General features: G+C 40.8%; 1 protein-coding gene across 4 annotated transcripts in view; it reads right to left on the reverse strand.

Moving 5' to 3' along the window:
- The window catches only part of LOC143289913 (WD repeat-containing protein 46-like), a 53,524-nt gene that overhangs the window by 25,417 nt on the left and 6,384 nt on the right, over positions 1 to 21,723 (reverse strand). For all 4 annotated transcript variants that reach the window (XM_076599155.1, XM_076599154.1, XM_076599153.1 and 1 more), the window contains 7 exons: positions 14,021 to 14,077; positions 11,788 to 11,880; positions 7,714 to 7,749; positions 4,704 to 4,768; positions 3,084 to 3,174; positions 2,540 to 2,601; positions 1,770 to 1,871 (listed from right to left, as the gene is read on the reverse strand). In XM_076599155.1, the coding sequence (XP_076455270.1) occupies positions 1,770 to 1,871; positions 2,540 to 2,601; positions 3,084 to 3,174; positions 4,704 to 4,768; positions 7,714 to 7,749; positions 11,788 to 11,880; positions 14,021 to 14,077 (506 nt within the window). The remainder of the gene's footprint in view (positions 1 to 1,769; positions 1,872 to 2,539; positions 2,602 to 3,083; positions 3,175 to 4,703; positions 4,769 to 7,713; positions 7,750 to 11,787; positions 11,881 to 14,020; positions 14,078 to 21,723) is intronic.

Here is a 21,723-nt window from a genome sequence, read left to right on the forward strand (position 1 = left end):
CTGTGGTGTGCTGTGGTGTGCTGTGGTGTGTTGTGTTGCACTTAAATTTGACAAAATCAGTGTGTAGGCCTTCTGGCCTTTACACGGTCCATACGCTCCCACTGCTACTGTGGCATGCATGGGTATTATAATGCCCACAAACCATCAGAAACAAACTGGATCATAGACAGTTGAACTGCCTTTCCAAAAAGCGTCGAGCCTGCTTTTGAAACTGTTAACTGAAGGGGCTGTGACCACCTCCTCAGGTAGGCTGTTCCAGGTGTTCATAATTCTCTGGGAGAAGTACCAGCTGCGTAGTGCAAGCTTGCTTCTACCCTCGGCCAGGTTCAGGGAGGGCCCCCTGGTGTCCCGACTGGTGTTTAGCTCGAGGCAATGTCTGTCTGTATTGTACAAACCATGTAGGTACTTGTATACATCAATCATGTCACCTCGTTTCCTTCGGTGCTCTAAGCTTGGTAATTGCAGGTAGGCCAGTCTTTCATTACATGGTTTATCTTTGATGCAGGCCAACAGCTTAGTGGCTCTACGCTGGACATCCTCAACTTCAGCACACAATGTCTTGTGATGGGGCTGTCATACCCAGTGTCCATATTCCAGAATCGGTTGCACGAGGCTTTTATACAACTGAATGAAAAGATCTGGGCTTAGGAAATCGAACGTTCGTCGAATAATTCCCACCACTTGGTTAGCCTTTCTTGTTGTTTTACCGATGTGTTCTTTGAAACAGAGGTCCTTGTTGATGAAGATGCCGAGGTCTTTTTCAGCTGCACTCTCTTGTAGCCAGACATTGAACTCCTCCCCATCCTTAGTCCCTTTCATGTAGGACACTGCCTCAGATTTCTTCGTCCCTAGTTTCAGGACATGGCATTTATCTGGATGGAAACGCAGAAACCATTCGACCATTCCTGCAGACTGTCAAAGTCATCTTGCAGTGCCTCTATTGCCTCAGTTGTGTTGGTGCCATCAATGGGGTCTGAACCCTGGACCCCCAGTCTCAAAGTCCAACACTTTAACGGAACCACTTGGCTGTTGCCCTTTAAATGGCATTATTGTAACACCACTCATCCCCAAACCCGTAAGCAGCTACACTCAGGACTTGTTCCACCCTGTCCCCGAACCAGGAGTCCACAGCCAGTTATCAACATTATGACGCCCGTGGGGCCACTTTTGCCCACTCTGATCATCAAGGTATGGTCAAGTTTTTTTGTCAATCATAGCAAATATTCATTACATTTTACAGACCAGCTGCAGAAACACAAAACTGAAAATTTGGACAAAATATTACAATATAATCAGATTACAAACCTAATATCACAAATGAATAAATTATATTAAATATCAGATAACTAAAATCTTTTAATACTGTGGACAGATCCTGGCCTTTTTGGTGGCAAAACTGGTTGTAATTTGGCACCATTTATCTAACATTAGTTACTATTATAACTTTCCCCAGCTGGCTAAAACAGGATCAAAACGATCTCGATTTTAATGAAAGATAACTCTAACATTTGTGCTGAAGAAAAACACTCAGAAAAAACACACATCCATGATTTTCCATAATTATCCAAAAATAAACCAAAAACAAAACTAAAGACTTCTTCCTTTAAAAAAAGGAGAATCTTAAACACTTGTCACAATCCTTTTTGTGACCCAGGGATAAATATCCTTTGTCGGTCAGCTATTAACCCAGCTGACCAGACACCCTGGACAAACAACATCAAATACACACACTGTGCTGACAGAAAATGCAGAGAAGAGTCATGGCTTACCGGATACTTCGGGTGGCCTCTGTGTTCATTTCAAATGACAGACGCTTCGTCTGCCATTCGAAGGCCGCTATATGGCCACGCTCACCTCCCAAAAGTAAATGCCTGTAAATAAATAAATAAAAAAATTTTTAAAAAAATCAAAATAAATAAACAGAAAATAACAATAGCCAATACATATACAAGGAAATATCTAAAAGAAATGAATGCTTACAATAACATGCAAACATCCTGAAAGAGTTCACACAGACCTGAAACTCGATTTCCTTTTTTTTTTTTTTTTTTTTTTTGAGAACACATTTTCCTTAAAATTCATAATAAAATAATAACGCTGTTGTGAATGCTGATGTTGTTGAGGCTGTTGCTGGTTGTGGTGGCAGTGGTGGTAGCAGTAATAGCAGTTGCCAGAAGAGAAAAGAAGAAGAGGAGAAAGAGGAAGAAGAAGGAGAAGAAGAACATGAAAAAGAACAAGAGACAAGAGAAAGAGGAGGAGAAAGAAGAAGAAGGAGGAGGAGAAGAAAAACAACAACAAAGTACTTACATGGCACAAATTCCAAAGATGGCTGGCTCTTAGCACGTCCCATGACACAATACAAATACTCCAGCACACAATGATGTATAACACCACTTGATATGATTATGACACATGAGAAAAAACAAAACACACACACACACACACACACACACAAAGAAAAAAACCTTTGATTAGAAAGGAAAAACTGTGTGGTTCACCTTACTTCACTCAAACATTCTACACAATCATGATATCATACCTCCCATTTCTTGAATAATTGATGCTGTATGGACCAAAGTCTGTCAGGTTCAGCTCAAAGTACTGCAAAGGAAAAAAAATCAAAGATTTCAAACACATTCAAATAAAGTATGAAAAATCAAACATAGAAGAAAAAAAAACACAACAGCATGTGAAAACCCAGTCAAAGTCAAAATTTCTCATTTTTGACATTCATGTAATTTAAGGAATGTTTTAAAAATAACAGATTAGCATACAAAAAACATAACTGATCTATCCATCATAGTTTTTTCCTGTATTTTTTGCAAAGTTGGTGTGCCCCCCCCCCCCCCCCCGCCCCCCTTCTACCCCTCCAAAAAAAGAAGAAATCAGCTCAGGAAAAAAAAATATATTTGCCTGCTTGTAACTTTAGAACAAGAATTATCTTAAACATGTATGTGGTGTCAAAAGATTCAGAATGAAGTAAATAATAAATTTCTACATGAAAAAAAAAAAACATGGGAAAATTCAGATAAAGCAAATACAATGAAATATAATAAAGAGACGAACAACAACCAACCACTCACTTTGGTGGCGCTTGTGACGTCCACAGCGTCTGCAATCTCAGTCTGGGACAGACGGTCGTCCACTTCTTCATCAGAGCCATATTCGATGAACCTGTGGCGATCACAGCAATCATCCTTTGCTTTAACTCTCTCCATACGAATGGCGAAAGAGACGACGTTAACAGCGTTTCACCCCAATTACCATCATCAAAATATTGCAATCGTAAGGAAGACGTGAATGTTGACAAAGAATACCACAATTCTGACGACGGAAGCTAAAGGTCGGGTCATTCAGACACCCAACTGGACATCCGAGGGGTCTGTGTAGAGGAGAAGAGAGGACTGGCCGTACTGAGTGAGTTAACTAACACCCCAAAAGAGTGACAAAGTTCACTGCAGGCATAAATGAAATAACTCCAGAAAAAAAAACTGGTTTGTATTACTACGGAGTACGCTCATTGCTCATCCCAGCCCTGAGAATGTTTCTATCAATTTCTTTTAAGACTTTCCCAGCCCTGAGAATGTTTCTATCAATCTCTTTTAAGACTTTCCCAGCCCTGAGAATGTTTCTATCAATCTCTTTTAAGACTTTCCCAGCCCTGTGAATTTTTCCATCAATTTCTTTTAAGACTCTCCCAGCCCTGAGAATGTTTCTATCAATTTCTTTTAAGACTCTCCCAGCCCTGAGAATGTTTCTATCAATCTCTTTTAAGACTCTCCCAGCCCTGAGAATGTTTCTATCTTCTTCTTCTGCGTTCACTCGTATGCACACGAGTGGGCTTTTACGTGTATGACCGTTTTTACCCCGCCATGTAGGCAGCCATACTCCGTTTTCGGGGGTGTGCATGCTGGGTATGTTCTTGTTTCCATAACCCACCGAACGCTGACATGGAGTACAGAATCTTTAACGTGCGTATTTGATTTTCTGCATGCGTTTACACACGAAGGGGGTTCAGGCACTAGCAGGTCTGCACATATGTTGACCTGGGAGATCGTAAAAATCTCCACCCTTTACCCACCAGGTGCCGTTACCGTGATTCGAACCCGGGACCCTCATATTGAAAGTCAGACGCTTTAACCACTCGGCTGTTGCGCCCATCAAACCTACACGTCAATATCACAGGCTACCTGAACATTTCCAACCCCCACGCCCCACCCACCGGCCTCACTTTGTTAGTTAGCTACAGGGAACAAGTTACTATCAAAGACAGGCACACAGATGTACTACAATACATACAGCTTAATACACTAAGAGCAGTACAATAATTCATCACAATACTGTCAATAGTGGGCTCAGTGCAATACACTGCTATTCAGTCCCATGAAATACAACACAGAACAATACAATACACCACAATACAACACACTGAAGACAAATAAAACTGCAGACATGAGAAAAAAAGAAAAGAAAAAAAAAGCTGATGCTCTCAGTGTAGCCACATGCTCTCACTTCAATAGATAAACAAAAACAAATTGCAGACATGAGACCAAAAAAAAAGGGTGGTGCTCTCAGTGAAGCGACGCCCTCTCCCTGGAGAGAGGCAGCTCCAATTTCACATCAAGAAATCTGTTGTGACAAAAAAAATAATACAATACAATACAATAGAATACAATACATGTCCTTTCCCAAACATTACTTACCCTGGCTCTCCCAAGTCATTCAACTGCGATTCAGTTTCGTTCTTCTTCCTTTTGGACTTGTGGAGCTGTAGTCATGATTGAACAGAAAAAAACAAAACACTGAAGGCAGTATGCCATGACAGTTATTACCTGAAACAATGCACAGAAAAGACTCAACGGAACAGCACAACACTTTTTTTTTTTTCTTTTGCATTCGTGGCCTGCAACTCCCACATTCACTCGTATTATACGCGAGTGGGCTTTTACGTGTATAACTGTTTTTAACCCGCCATGTAGGCAGCCATACTCCGCTTTCGGGGGGTGTGCATGCTGGGTATGTTCTTGTTTCCATAAACCACCGAACGCTGACATGGGTTACAGGATCTTTAACGAGCGTATTTGATCTTCTGCTTGCGTATACACACGAAGGGGGTTCAGGCACTGGCAGGTCTGCATATATGTTGACCTGGGAGATCGTAAAAATCTCCACCCTTCACCCACCAGGCGCCCTCACTGTGATTCGAACCCGGGACCCTCAGACTGAAAGTCCAACGCTTTAACCATTCGGCTATTGCGCCCGTCACAACACTAATTTTTGTAGAGCAGCCAATGAGGCAACGTATCCAAAAGACCGGAAATCAATTCAAATCAATTCAAATCAGTTCAAATAACAATGTGCTGGAGCAGCACAGTGATCTGTGACGGAGTTTCAGTTTCAGTTTCAGTAGCTCAAGGAGGCGTCACTGCGTTCGGACAAATCCATACATGCTACATCACATCTGCCAAGCAGATGCCTGACCAGCAGCGTAACACAACGCGCTTAGTCAGGCCTTGAAAAAAAAAAGAAGATAAAGACATAAAAAAAAAGAACTACTACTACTACTACTACTAATAATAATATGTATAAGGTGCAAAAACTTGATGAAGTCAACTATAAGCGTACAAAATAAAATAAAATAAATGAATAAATAAATACATACATAAATAAATAAATAATAATAATATAATTTAAAAAAATAAAATAAAATAAAATAAATAAATACATGAATAAATAATAATAATAAAAATAATAATAACAAAGAGGCAACGTATCCAAAAGACCGAATTCAATTCAAATCAGTTCAAATAACAATGTGCTGGAGCTGCACAGTCATCTGTGAATGGACGTTCAGCGTTGCCTCACTGACATGGTGTGTGAAACAGTCCTACACTGAAAAACCTGCTTGTAGATAGTATTCAGAGCAAATGTGTGAGTCAGCCTAAGAACTTTGAAAGACAGACAGAAATCATGTGCCTGTGAGGTGTGAGCTGTAAGCATATGTGTGTGTGTGTGTGTGTGTGTGTGTGTGTGTGGTAAGTGAGGCAAGTGAGGGATTTTTATCTTATACTTGCTGAGCGACTCTAGTCTTCATGCTGCAACCACACACACACACACACACACACACACACACATGCTTACAACTCACACCTCACAGGCACATGATTTCTGTCTGTCTTTCAAAGTTCTTAGGCCAACTCACACATTTGCTCAAATCAAACACACACACACACACATCTAATAATCAATATCACCTAAAGTGGAAAGATATGATTATACACCCACACACATGCACACCTAATATCACTTGGAAAGACAAATTAAACACACACACACACACACACACATCTAATAATCAATATCATCTAAAGCAGAAAGATATAATTATACACCCACACACACGCACACCTAATATCACTTGGAAAGACAAAAAATTAAACACACACACACACACACACACACACACACATCTAATAATCAATATCACCTAAAGTGGAAAGATATAATTATATACCAACACACACACACATCTAATATCACTTGGAAAGACAAAAAATTAAACACACACACACACACACACACACACACACACACACACACATCTAATATCACTTGGAAAGACAAAAAATTAAACACACACACACACACACACACACACACACACACACATCTAATAATCAATATCACCTAAAGCGGAAAGATATAATTATACACCCACACACAAGCACACCTTATTTCACTTGGAAAGACAAAAAATTAAACACACACACACACACACACACACACACACACGTCTAATAATCAATATCATCTAAAGCGGAAAGATATAATTATACACCCACACATAAGCACACCTTATTTCACTTGGAAAGACAAAAAATTAAACACACACACACACACACACATACACACACACACACACACACACATCTAATAATCAATATCACCTAAATTGGAAAGATATAATTATACACCCACACACACACACACCTAATATCACTTGGAAAGACAAAAAAATTAAACACACACACACACACACACTCATCTAATAATCAATATCACCTAAAGTGGAAAGATATAATTATACACCTACACACACACACCTAATATCACTTGGAAAGACAAAAAAATTAAACACACACACACACACACACACACACACACATCTAATAATCAATATCACCTAAAGTGGAAAGATATAATTATACACCTACACACACACACCTAATATCACTTGGAAAAACAAAAAAAATAAACACACACACACACACACACTATAACACACACACACACACACACACCTAATATCACCTGGAAAGACAAATTAAACAACACACACACATACACATCTAATAATCAATATCACCTAAAGTGGAAAGATATAATTATACATGTATCCACACACACGCACACCTAACATCACTTGGAAAGACAAAAAATTAACACTAACACACACACATCTAATAATCAATATCACCTAAATTAAAAAGATATAATTATACACTCAAGCACACACACACACACACACCTAATATCACTTGGAAAGACAAAAAAATTAAACACACACACACACACACACGCACACACACACACACATACATTTAAAAAAAATTTTTTTTTTAATATATATCTATATATATCTATACATATATATATCTTTGTCAAAAGTAGCAAGCTGAACAAAGAAAGAAAGAGATAAAGGAGAACACCTACTTTGGATTTAGAACCTTTCGTATCCCCGTCTTCAGCCTGGAAAATAAAACAGCACAATGCATTAACCAACAGTGTACATCAGTCTAAAATCATCATCTTAGATGAACAGACTATAAATAAATAAATGAACTAACAGCGTACATGGCCCACCAAAAAAAAAAAAAAAATTTCGCTACTTTTCTTCCAACCTCTGGGTATAGTCTGTCATGTGGTAGCAACACTGATAATCTGTCATGTGGTCTGTCATGTGGTAGCGACATTGATAGTCTGTCATGTGGTAGCGACATTGATATTCTGTCATGTGGTCTGTCATGTGGTAGCGACACTGATAGTCTGTCATGTGGTAGCAACATTGATAGTCTGTCATGTGGTAGTGACATTGATAGTCTGTCATGTGGTAGCGACATTGATAGTCTGTCATGTGGTCTGTCATGTGGTAGCGACATTGATAGTCTGTCATGTGGTCTGTCATGAGGTAGCGACATTGATAGTCTGTCATGTGGTCTGTCATGAGGTAGCGACATTGATAGTCTGTCATGTGGTAGCGACATTGATAGTCTGTCATGTGGTAGCGACATTGATAGTCTGCGCGACATTGTCATGTGGTAGCGACATTGACAGTCTGTCATGTGGTAGCGACACTGATAGTCTGCCATGTGGTAGCTACATTGATTGTCATGTGATAGCGACATTGATAGTCTGTCATGTGGTAGCGACATTGATAGTCTGTCATGTGTGACATTGATAGTCTGTCATGTGGTAGAGACACTGATAGTCTGTCATGTGGTAGCGACATTGATAGTCTGCGCGACATTGTCATGTGGTAGCGACATTGACAGTCTGTCATGTGGTAGCGACACTGATAGTCTGCCATGTGGTAGCTACATTGATTGTCATGTGATAGCGACATTGATAGTCTGTCATGTGGTAGCGACATTGATAGTCTGTCATGTGTGACATTGATAGTCTGTCATGTGGTAGAGACACTGATAGTCTGTCATGTGGTAGCGACATTGATAGTCTGTCATGTGGTAGTGACATTGATAGTCTGTCATGTGGTAGTGACATTGATAGTCTGTCATGTCTGTCATGTGGTAGTGACATTGATAGTCTGTCATGTCTGTCATGTGGTAGTGACATTGATAGTCTGTCATGTCTGTCATGTGGTAGTGACACTGATAGTCTGTCATGTGGTAGCGACAATGATAGTCTGTCATGTGGTAGCGACACTGATAGTCTGTCATGTGGTCTGTCATGTGGTAGCAACATTGACAGTCTGCCATGTGGTAGCGACACTGAAACCGAATACATTTTATGTAGGAATGCTCACGCATCCCTTTGCCCGGAGAGAGTTAAACCAATGTTCTCCTAATGGCTTTGGTCTATGATATTTATTTGCCCTATTTTTTCTTTTCAACCATTCCCAGTTGGTTGGCATTACCCAACAAGACTTTATTCGCTTTACTTACTACAGAATTTATTGCATCTGCTGAAACAGAATTAGGGTGTCCATGTAGTAAATGTAATTCATTATCTAACTCATCAACTACTTCATCAACAAATTGTTCAGTGAGGTTGTCCTTTAGATCATTTGACCATTTTACATAAACAGTCTGAACAGACACAACATCTCTATCTTTTTTTTTTTCTTTTCTTTTTTTTTTTTTGTACGCTTATAGTTGACTTCATCAAGTTTTTGCGCCTTATACCTTAGTTCTTTTATATATATGTATATATATATATATATATATATATATATATATATATATATATATATATATATATATATATATATATATGTATTTATCTATCTTTTTTTTTTCTCAAGGCCTGACTAAGCACACTGGGTTACGCTGCTGGTCAGGCATCTGCTTGGCAGATGTGGTGTAGCGTATATGGATTTGTCTGAACGCAGTGACGCCTCCTTGAGCTACTGAAACTGAAACTGAAACATCTCTATCATTATTGTCAAGTATGTCATCAACAACACGGAGATCATTGTTTGAAATACCAGGCATTGTAAGTTTCAAAGTTACTGGACAATGAACATCAGAAAACAATTCATTAAAGTCCATCACACAAAACTCTTTAACATTTTGCAACATATTCTGTGAAACAATTATATAATCCACTGATGCATTCTCGCATGTTAATTTACCCACTCCCGCATCAGTCCGCACCCGTCCGTTAACTATAACCAACTGACAAGTTCTTCAAAAGCTAATTAGATTATGGCCCATGTTATTTGAGTGGTGGTCTCCAAACCAGTCATTTGGATTAGATGATCAACCGAGGTCCTGTGTGCAGCATGGACTTAGCGCATGTAAAAGAACCCACCGCAACAAAAGGGTTGCCCCTGGCAAAATTCTGTAGAAAAAGCCACTTCTTTAGGAAAACAAATCAAACTGTAGGCAGGACAAAAAAAAAAAAAGAGGGGGTGGCCCTCTCAGCGTCACGACTTGCTCTCCATGGGGACAGCAGGCCGAATTTCACAGAGATCAATCTGCTGTGACAACGAGTGACACAATCTGAAGGCAGCTGTCATCAGCGCCTTGCAGCTGCCTGGCGACACAAGGCTGCGTCAGCCCCTGCCTTGCCCCCTGGCGTTCCATTTCCTGCCTGTAACTGCACGTGTGCTTCTTCTTCTTCTTCTTTCTGCGTTCACTCGTATGCACACAAGTGGGCTTTTATGTGTATGACCGTTTTTACCCCGCCATGTAGGCAGCCATACTCCGTTTTCGGAGGTGTGCATGCTGGGTATGTTCTTGTTTCCATAACCCACCGAACGCTGACATGGATTACAGGATCTTTAACATGCGTATTTGATCTTCTGCTTGCATATACACACGAAGGGGGTTCAGGCACTAGCAGGTCTGCACATATGTTGACCTGGGAGATCGTAAAAATCTCCACCTTTTACCCACCAGGCGCCGTCACCATGATTCGAACCCGGGACCCTCAGATTGACAGTCCAACGCTTTAACCACTCGGCTATTGCACCCGTCATGTGTGCTTCTGATTTGGGGTCCACAGCTACGCACGTGTCCACTGATGATCTCCACCAACGATGGTACTGCACATCGTCATCCTCAGTTCTCAAGAGACAATTGTGATGATGATGATGATGATGATGGAGTGATGGCCTAGAGGTAACGCATCCGCCTAGGAAGCGAGAGAATCTGTGCGCGCTGGTTCGAATCACGGCACAGCCCCCGAAATTTTCTCCCCCTCCACTAGACCTTGAGTGGTGGTCTGGACGCTAATCATTCGGATGAGATGATAAACCGAGGTCCCGTGTGCAGCATGCACTTGGCGCACATAAAAAGAACCCATGGCAACAAAAGGGTTGTTCCTGGCAAAATTCTGTAGAAAAATCCACTTCAATAGGAAAAACAAATAAAACTGCACACAGGAAAAAATACAAAAAAATGGGTGGCGCTGTAGTATGGCGACACGCTCTCCCTGGGGAGTACAGCCCGAATTTCACACAGAGAAATCTGTTGTGATAAAAAAAGAAATACAAAATAATGATGATGGTGATGATGATGCTGATGGTGATGATAATGATGATGATAATGATGATGATGATGATGATTAGTAAGTGCAATGGCTGGCTCCAAGCAGCAATCACATGTAAGTTGCCTCCCTTTGTGGGAACAAACATGACAGATTCCAAGCAGCAATGCCTTGTATGTAATTGTTGCCTCCCTTTGTGGGAACAAACATGACAGATTCCAAGCAGCAATCACATGTATGTTGCCTCCCTTTGTGGGAACAAATATGACAGATTCCAAGCAACAATGCCTTGTAAGTTGCCTCCCTTTGTGGGAACAAACATGACAGATTCCAAGCAGCAATGCCTTGTAAGTTGCCTCCCTTTGTGGGAACAAACTTAACAGTATTCAAGTAGCATTCTTCCATCTTCTTTCCCCCACCCCTCCCCCGCTTCTTTTTTTGTGAGTTATCAAATACCTGTTTTAAGGAATATGTGTATATAATTATCCTTTCATAAATGATATAAAATATCTTTACAAGGATGTGAATAACTGGTGAATGAATGAATGAATAACTCACAGGCTGAAACCGACGCTTTTTCCACTTCTTGATGCGCCACTCTGATGGTTTTCCTCCGTCGTAGTTGAACGTTTCCACCGCTGTAGTTTCCTTCTGTTAAACAAATCCAACATAAAAAATGTTACCGCTGCAGAACTGCCATCTGGCATTTTTTTCAAACATGCAGTGTGTGTGTGTGTGTGTGTGTGTGTGTGTGTGTGTGTGTGTGTGTGTGTGTGTGAGTGTTACAACATTAATTACATAAACAAATACAAATCAGTCTGTGAACATGGTTAATACTAATTAGATCTGCAGGCAGATACTGATTTTCTTTTATTTCAAAAGATAAAGGAAACAAAGAAATAAATACAATTTTGAATACAGTTATGTTCAAAAGATGAAATAAACAATTAAACAAAATCAGTACTGGCTGCTAAGTTTTTTTCAATCATTAAAATTTTTTTTAAATCAAATAATTTCTATGATCGATAACATATCTACACAGAAGAAAAAAAAATTGCTTGCCAAAATGGGTGTAACAGACACAAATAGATGTAACTTGTGCCAAGAAACTGATTACATTGAACAAGCCTTTTACTCCTGCTCCAAACTTTCCTCCTTTTGGAAACGTGTGAAACAATTCATTCTCACACGCTACGATATGCTGATTCCCATGGATGAAAAAGTAGCTCTGGTACAACAAAAATGGACATTCCGAATGATGGAAAACGAAAGGAAATCAATACGATAGTGTTAATAGCAAAACTGTCCATCTCCAAATTTTAAGTACAGCAAGTGCAAAAATCTGGACCTTATCTTTGAACCAGAGCTCAGTCTATGTAACCGATGATCAATATATGTTAAGATACCAGAACACTGAGTCAGGCCCACAAGAAATTCTGAGGGCAGTATTCAGTGTGCACATCCATATTATTGTACTTAGTTGCAGAGCTTGTGGAAAGTGTGTGTGTGTGTGTGTGTGTGTATGTGTGTGTGTGTGTGTGTGTGTGTGTGTGTGTGTGTGTATGTGTGTGTGTGTGTGTGTGTGTGTGTGTACATGAGTCAGTGTGTGTGTGTGTGTGTGTGTGTGTGTATGTGTGTGTGTGTGTGTGTGTGTGTGTGTGTGTGTACATGAGTCAGTGTGTGTGTGTGTGTGTGTGTGTGTACATGAGTCAGTGTGTGTGTGTGTGTGTGTGTACATGAGTCAGTGTGTGTGTGTGAGTGTGTGTGTGTGTGTGTTGGGGGGTTGGCATGGAAACGCAAGTACATGTGTGTGCGTATGTGGGCCCAAACAAGTGTGCTGAATGTCTGTCTGCACACTGGGAGGGGAGGAGGTTGGGAAGGGCACATGCAGCTATGTCTTTCACTACTTGTATTTTGTGATTTTACCTGCAAGAAAAAAACCACAAGTCGTCAATGAAACACAAGACAAGCCAAACATTTACCTCCTGCTACTGACAAACTGACCCACACCTGATTACACCCCCACCCCCTCCCCACACATACACACGTGTCAGTACACACTGGCAACAACTTACCCCTTTCCTGTGACAAACCTATTTTATGCTCAGTGACGCCTATTTGCCAAGGGTTGGGGTTTTTTTTGGTCACGGAGGGTAATAAATTGACAAACCTATTTTATGCTCAGTGACGCCTATTTGCCAAGGTTTTTTTTTTTTTTTTAGGTCACGGAAGGTAATAAATTGACAAACCTGTTTTATGCTCAGTGACGTCTATTTGCCAAGGGTTTTTTTTTGTTTTTTTTTAGGTCACGGAGGGTAACAAATTGACAAACCTATTTTATGCTCAGTGACGCCTATTTGCCAAGGGGTTTGTTTTTTTTTAGGTCACGGATGGTAATAAGGTGACAAACCTATTTTATGCTCAGTGACACCTATTTGCCAAGGGGGTTTTTTTTAGGTCACGGAGGGTAAAAACTGTTGTTGTTTTTTTAACATAAAAATCTAGCATGCAGACTACTAAAGTATAGAAAGTATTAGACAACCTATACTCCTTCTGAAAGGAAACTGAACACAATACCTAACTATGACAATTTCACATGAATCTGATGATTCTGCAATAGAAAAAAAAACAAAAAACTTGTCACGATGAGTTAGATGACAATTTCTGTCCTGTAGCACTTTTTTTCTTGCACACTGGAAGGGGGCGGAAATTTCTGACCTGGGGCAGTGAAGCGGCTGGATAAAACTTACTGAATAAGGCAGTACACACACCACCCTTTCCAACAACTCACCTCTGGTTCTGTTTCAAAGTAGCGCTTCTGCAGCCTCTTTTTCACCTTGTCTGTGGCCTGGGCACACACACAAAACAAAAACAAAAAGTGAATACACAATAACCATTTCGTGGTGTTCGTTATCAGTTGTTTCTCTTGCTGAGTTAACAACTTCTCCTCTCTCTCTCTCTCTCTCTCTCTTTCTCTTTTATTTTTTTTAATTTTGTTCTTCAAGTTATTTCAAACAGTTGCCTTTGAGTATGATTCCAACCTCCTTACCCAGTTCTCCCCCCCCCCCCCCCCAAACTCACCAGTCAGCCTCCCCCTCCTCTCCCCCCCAAACTCACCATTCAACCTCCCCCTCCTCTCCCCCCAAACTCACCATTCAACCTCCCCCTCCTCTCCCCCAAACTCACCATTCAACCTCCCCCTCCTCTCCCCCCAAACTCACCATTCAGCCCCCTAACTCCCCCTCCTCTCCCCCCCAAACTCACCAGTCAGCCTCCCCCTCCTCTCCCCCCAAACTCACCATTCAACCTCCCCCTCCTCTCCCCCCCAAACTCACAATTCAGCCTCCCCCTCCTCTCCCCCCAAACTCACCATTCAGCCTCCCCCTTCTCTGCCCCCAAACTCACCATTCAACCTCCTAACTCCCCCTACTCTCCCCCAAAACTCACCATTCAGCCTCTTAACTCCCCCCCCCCCCACCCCCAAACTCACCATTCAACCTCCTAACTCCCCCCCCCATCCCCCCAAACTCACCATTCAGCCTCTTAACTCCCCCTCCTCTCCCCCCAAACTCACCATTCTGCCTCCCCCTCCTCTCTCCCCTTTCAACAATAACATTCAAATGTGAAAATTGATACTGCAACAAAATGTCTACAAACAGCAGTGTGCGTGAGACAGGACATTGACCCATTAAACCTTAAGGATTTTACAGACTGGGCAGGTTCCTTGTGCCATATTGATGCGTAAAAACAGGTTCCCTATGATATATTGATGCAGAAAAACGAAGAAAATATGCTGAAATTGACTGAGGACACAGCAGGAAATACTGTAGACGCTTGTTCCCTTTGCTTACGGTGTATGCACATGGAGAACATGTGCACCGTTTTAATGAAAGAAATTTTGACACCACAGCAACGCTCATGGTGTGTGCACATGGATAACGTGTGCACAATTTTAATGAAAGAAATTTTGACACCACAGCAACGCTCATGGTGTGTGCACATGGATAACGTGTGCACAATTTTAATGAAAGAAATTTTGACACCACAGCAACGCTCATGGTGTGTGCAGATGGATAACATGTGCACCATTTTAATGAAAGAAATTTTGACACCACAGCAACGCTTATGGTGTGTGCACATGGAGAACGTGTGCACCGTTTTAATGAAAGAAATTTTGACACCACAGCAACGCTCATGGCGTGTGCACAAGGAGAACGTGGGCACCATTTTAATGAAAGAAATTTTGACACCACAGCAACGCTCATGGCGTGTGCACAAGGAGAACGTGGGCACCATTTTAATGAAAGAAATTTTGACACCACAGCAATGCTCAGCAACGCTCAAGTGCAGGGTTGAAAGTGATAAACAAATTTCTCCTCCTAGAATAGACTTATCAGTAGAAAACTGGGACACACAGAGCGGTGGCCGAGTGGTAACACGTCCAGTGAGGAAGTGAGAGGATCTGAGCGCTTAGAACCGAACCCCAAGCTCACCAGTATTTCCTCACCCTCCACCACACCTTGCGGGGTGGACTGGATGCTGGTTATTCACATGAGATGATAAACCGAGGTCCCGTGTGTGGGGCATGCATTTAGTGCACACCTAACAACCTAAAGCAAAAAAAAAAAAAAAAGGGCTGCCTCTGACAAAATTGTGTTGAAAAATTCACTTAGGAAAACAAATACCTTAGCAGGCAGAAAAAGATTATGATTCAGACCTGCAAACTAACACACACACACACACACACACACACACACACACACACAATCCAGCTTGCTATGTCTTTCTCTGACTGACAAGATATAAAGAGAATGCTGGGAAAGGGGAAAGGGGGGAGGGGGGAGCCGAGGTAATGGTAAGGTGGTGGGTAGAGGGGGGATTGGGCGGGAGGGGTGGGGGTGGTGGAGTGGGTGGCGGGGGTGTTTCTTCCCATAAAGAAAAGCTTAAAAATTGAGTGCATGAGTGTACCTACATTACCGGACATGAGTGTCGAGTCAGGTCAGGCATGGGCATGAAGGCTGTGTGTGGTGTTGGTGGGTAGTGAGGCAGAGGAGGGGTTTCAGTGAATTCTCTTTTGTTCTTTCTTTCAAATTCATTTCATATCCAAAACAAAGAAGAATGGTGGAAAGACAGTTTCAGTTTCAGTTTCAGTAGCTCAAGGAGGCGTCACTGCGTTCGGACAAATCCATATACGCTACACCACATCTGCCAAGCAGATGCCTGACCAGCAGCGTAACCCAATGCGCTTAGTCAGGCCTGGAGAAAAAATTTTTAATTTAAAAAAAATAATAATAATAAAATTAATAAATAAATAGATATAAAAAAAAAGAAAAAAAAGAACTACTACTAATAATAATAATATGTATAAGGCGCAAAAAACGTGATGAAGTCAACAATAAGCGTACAAAAAATAAAATAAAATAAAATAACTAACTAACTAACTAAATAATAATGATAAAAAAATTTTATTTTTAAAGAAAAAAAAAGAGAGAGGTTGAAGGGAGTGGGTAAAGGAGGAGCAGAGAGAGGAGGAGGGGGAGGTGCACAGACACAACCAGATATTTAAAATAAAATAACATAAAATAAAATAAAGAAAAAAGAAGAATTCTTTTTCGATAAAAGCATGTCATTGTCAGTGTCAGAAAGTGTAACTGCAGAGGACTGATGGACTGCTGGGACACTGCTAGGTGCAAAACAACACGTTCAGTGTGTGTGTGTGTGTGTGTGTGTGTGTGTGTGTTTTGTGTGTGTGTGTGTGTGTGTGTGTGTATGTGTGTCACTCTGTGTGTGTGTATCACTGTGCGTGTGTGTATGTGTGTGTGTGTGTGTGTGTGTGTGTGACTCTGTGTGTGTGTGTCTCTGTGTGTGTATGTGTGAGTGTGTGTCTGCGTGTGTGTGTGTGTTGTGTGTGTGTGTGTGTGTGTGTATGTGTGTCACTCTGTGTGTGTGTGTGTGTGTGTGTGTGTGTGTGTGTGTGTGTGTCACTCTGTGTGTGTGTGTGTCACTCTGTGTGTGTGTGTATGTATGTGTGTGTGTGTGTTCAACAGCTAGTCGAAAATTCTTGTTATGTTTCTTTCAGCCCAAACTTTAAAGCGGGTTATAAATCAAAATGACAGTGGTACTCTTTACATTCGCAGCATACACAGCTGTTTGCCAAAAAAATTCAGCAGCATCATTTCACCAGAAGAAAAATGGGCAAGTTCCCAAGCCATCCTTAACTATTTGTGAACCCTGTAGAGTATATTCATGAATCTATCATCTTACAGCCATTTGGGACACACACACACACACACACACACACACACACACACACACACACACACACATGTACACAAACACACACACATGTACACACACACACACGTGTACGCAAACACACAAACACAAACACAAAGCCACACATTCACACACACACACACACACACACACACACACACACACACACACACACACACACACACACACACAAACTCTCTCTCTCTCTCTCTCTCCCACACACACACACAAACACACATGAACACACACAGAGACACACACACACACACACTCTCTCTCTCTCTCTCTCTCACTCACACACACACACACAGAGAGAGAGAGAGAGAGAGAGAGAGAGAGAGAGAGAGAGAGAGAGAGAGAGAGAGAGAGAGAGAGAAAGTGTGCCACACAAAAAAACCTCAAAAACCACAGGTCACAAACTGGGGAGATAAACAAAACATTTTTCCTGATCTACCCGAACACAGTATCAGACATCCACACGCTTAGTCAAGTTCAGGTTCTGTCTCAAGTGAATTCAAAGCATGTACTGGCTAAGAAGATAACGAGCGCTAGCGCTAATTTGCAAACAATTCTTTCTGTTCTTTTTTTTTTTTTATCATTGAAGCCAAGAGCCAGGAACAGGTCATTGACTCTATGAAGCTAGGGACACTTTCTGACACCCACTTGACCTTCATAAAATTTAAAAAAAGATTCACACATATTATACATATATTGTACATAACTACATGCATGTATATGAATGTGTATTGTGTGCACGTGCGTTTATGTAAGTTTGTGCCTGCCTATGTGTGCGTATGTGTTAGGGTAGCTGTTAGATACACATGTATTGTTAAAATGTATGTACGCAGTGTGTGTGTGTGTGTGTGTGTGTGTGTGTGTGTGTGTGTGTAGTCATATTTTGGTGTGTGTATGTAACATAGATGTAATGTTTTGTGTTAACAAAGCGTTTTTGTAAAGCACCAAGAGCAGATTTCTGGATAGTGTGCTATATAAGTATCCATTATTATTATTATTATTATTATATATCTTCTTCTTCCACTTCGTGTATGGGCTGCGACTCTCACGTTCACTTTTATAATTCACGTGTGGGCTTTTACGTGTCTGATCATTTTTATGCCCACCATAGAAGGCAGTCATACCCTCGTTTTCACAAATTTCAGGGAGGATGCATGCAGGGTATTGTATGTTCTAATTTCCATAATCCATCAGACACTGACATGGATTACAGGATCTTAAATGTGAGTATTTCGTCTTCCGAATGCACATGTAATGTATACACACGAAGGGGGTTCAGGCACTATCAAGTCTGCTGATCTGTTGACTTGGGAGACTGGAAAAATCTCCACCCTTTACCCACCAGGCGCCATGATTTGAACCTGGGGCCCTCAGACTGAAAGTCTAATGCTTTAACCACTCAGCTGTTGCAATTACCATTCACATATCTATAGACTAGAGACAGATTTTTGTATTTGTATCTATCTGTGTTTTTCTTTTTATCACAACAGATTTCTCTGTGTGAAATTCGGGCTGCTCTCCCCAGGGAGAGTGCGTCGCCATACTACAGCACCACCCATTTTTTGTATTTTTTCCTGTGTGCAGTTTTATTTGTTTTTCCTATTGAAGTGGATTTTTCTACAGAATTTTGCCAGGAACAACCCTTTTGTTGCCGTGGATTCTTTTACGTGCGCTAAGTGCATGCTGCACACGGGACCTTGGTTTATCGTCTCATCCGAATGACGAGCGTCCAGACCACCACTCAAGGTCTAGTGGAGGGGGAGAAAATTTCGGGGGCTGTGCCGTGATTCGAACCAGCGCGCACAGATTCTCTTGCTTCCTAGGTGGACACGTTACCTGTAGGCCGTCACTCCACACATAGTGGTGGCCTAGTGGTCATGTGTCTGTCTAGGAAGTGAGAGGATGGATCTGAGCATGCGGGATCAAATCCCACACGTCCCAGTTTACCGGTACTCACAAGACCCTTACTGGTAGTCTGGACCCTAGGCATTCAGATGAGATGACAAACTGGGGTCCCGTATGCAGCATACACTTTGCGCATGTTAAAAGAACACGGCCATAAGAGAGTAACCCCAGACAAACTTTATTAGTAAAATCCACTTGAATATACATGTGTGGGAGTGTGTGTTTCTGTGTGTGTGCACGTGCACATGCACGGACTGAAGCATGACTGAATGACACAAGAAACAAATGATGAGCGCCTAAAGGCAGCTGCTGTGCAAATGATGCAGTGTTTTTCATATACATACATACATACATACATATATATATATATATATATACACTTACAGCTTGGTCTCTGATCAAGGATAGATTCTATGTAAGTATGTTCAATTAATCAATAAAATCACTATGTCTGTCATTCTGTTAGTTTTCTGTCCTCTGCAAGGGCCGATTCCAGGGTTGAAGAACTGCACAAGTGACTGACTTAGCAGCAGTAAGTTTGCTCAGAGATGAACTTGCTTTTGTCTCTGGAATCAGTATAGATCTGGAATCAGCGTAGATCTGGGAGAATTCTAAGCACTGAGCAAACTTTGTGCTGCAATGGTGGATTGTGCAACCCTGCCACGGGCTTCAAGAGCGCTGAAAAAAACTGAAAAAACAGCACAGTCCTGATAGAAACTCCTAGATAAGTCCTGAATTTAAAAAAAAAAAAAAAGAAAAGAAAAGAAATGAATAATGAGGCGAGGAGAGTAAAGGATTAACAAAAAACAAAGAGGGGTAACTCTCTCCACGTACAAGGGGCACAACTTCATGTCAATGCTGGTTATGCTGCTGATTCAGCTGGCGAACAGGTGAATTTAACAGGAACATTGGAACAAACATTGACATTTCCTCAAAAACACGAAGCACCGGGTTTGTCCTTATACCGATAGTCTTTTATTTACCTGTGTGCTAGCTGAATCGGTAGTATAAGCAGCACTGACTTGAGGCTGTCCACATGTAAATGGAAAGAACTACCACTCTTTTTTTGTTGTTGATGCAACCATTCTTCCAAGCTTGTCTCTCAATCTCTCTCTTATGCCTTCTCTCTCTGCATCACTTCCTCTCTCTCTATGTGGAAATTGCCCTTTGTCATTATAAGCTCTTTGTACTTTTAACACATGTTTGTTATAGTTTCCCTGATAAATAATATAGATTTCCTTTTTGTCAGAGCAGAATAATTTTTTTTTTTAAGTGTGCTTACTCCTTTATCCCCTCAATAAACAGTAAATTGATCATTTTGTTTATTTTCTCTCTCTCTCTCTCTCTCTCTCTCTGTTTCTGGCTCTGTCCCTGTCTCTATCTCTCTGTCTGTCTCTCTGTCTGTCTCTCTCACGGATGAATAAATAGGGGTATTTATTGCTTTCACATTCTCTCTCTATGCTTTTTGTTGTAATGTTTAATTTTATTCCACTGACTGCCTGTCTTTCATCTGTCTATTAACAATCCTTCTAAGAATCTATCATGCCTCTATATTCTAATATTGTCTATGTTATACATGCAATATCATATTCTTATTACTTTTGAAAACAGTACAAGACCTTCACAATGAGTGAAAAACACAATAGCCTTTCTATGCTTTGCCCTTGAGTATTAGTTTAAAATGTAATGTTTTACTTTTACTAGATGAGTTAGATCCATCAAAATAAATCCCCATGGTATATTCACATTGGTGTCCCATTACCTGACATAATTTTGCTTCTGGCTGATGTATGCATTAATTAATGCAACTAAAATGGTTAAAATTAACAATGAACTACAATGAATAAAATGAGTGCTGTCAATCAGTGTGTCAGATAAAAGTGCTAATTTTTGTGAAGAAATAAAAATGTGACAACCTAACTTTGGAAATATTTTGGACTCTTTATAATTTTTTGTGCCCTTCCCAGAAGTGCACTGTCATTACAATTAGGAACTGTGTGTAACGAACTAATTTTTTCCCAAGAGTTTTTTAAGCCAAACTTGGTATCAACCAAATATTTCAAGAGAAAATTATTTTGTTAAAGCTCACACACACACACACACACACACACACACACACACTGACACACACACAGGCACAGAGACAACCTAAACACATGATTGTCACATTGTCACATTTAAACCAAATGTAAGCCAAAAAAAACAAAACAAAAAAAACCTGAAAGAACCAACGAACACACGCACACAGACACAGACACACACAGACAACCTAAACACAGGATTATTACATCAATTATC

The sequence above is a fragment of the Babylonia areolata genome, chromosome 14 (assembly GCF_041734735.1).
Source record: "Babylonia areolata isolate BAREFJ2019XMU chromosome 14, ASM4173473v1, whole genome shotgun sequence".
Lineage (NCBI taxonomy): Eukaryota > Metazoa > Mollusca > Gastropoda > Neogastropoda > Buccinidae > Babylonia > Babylonia areolata.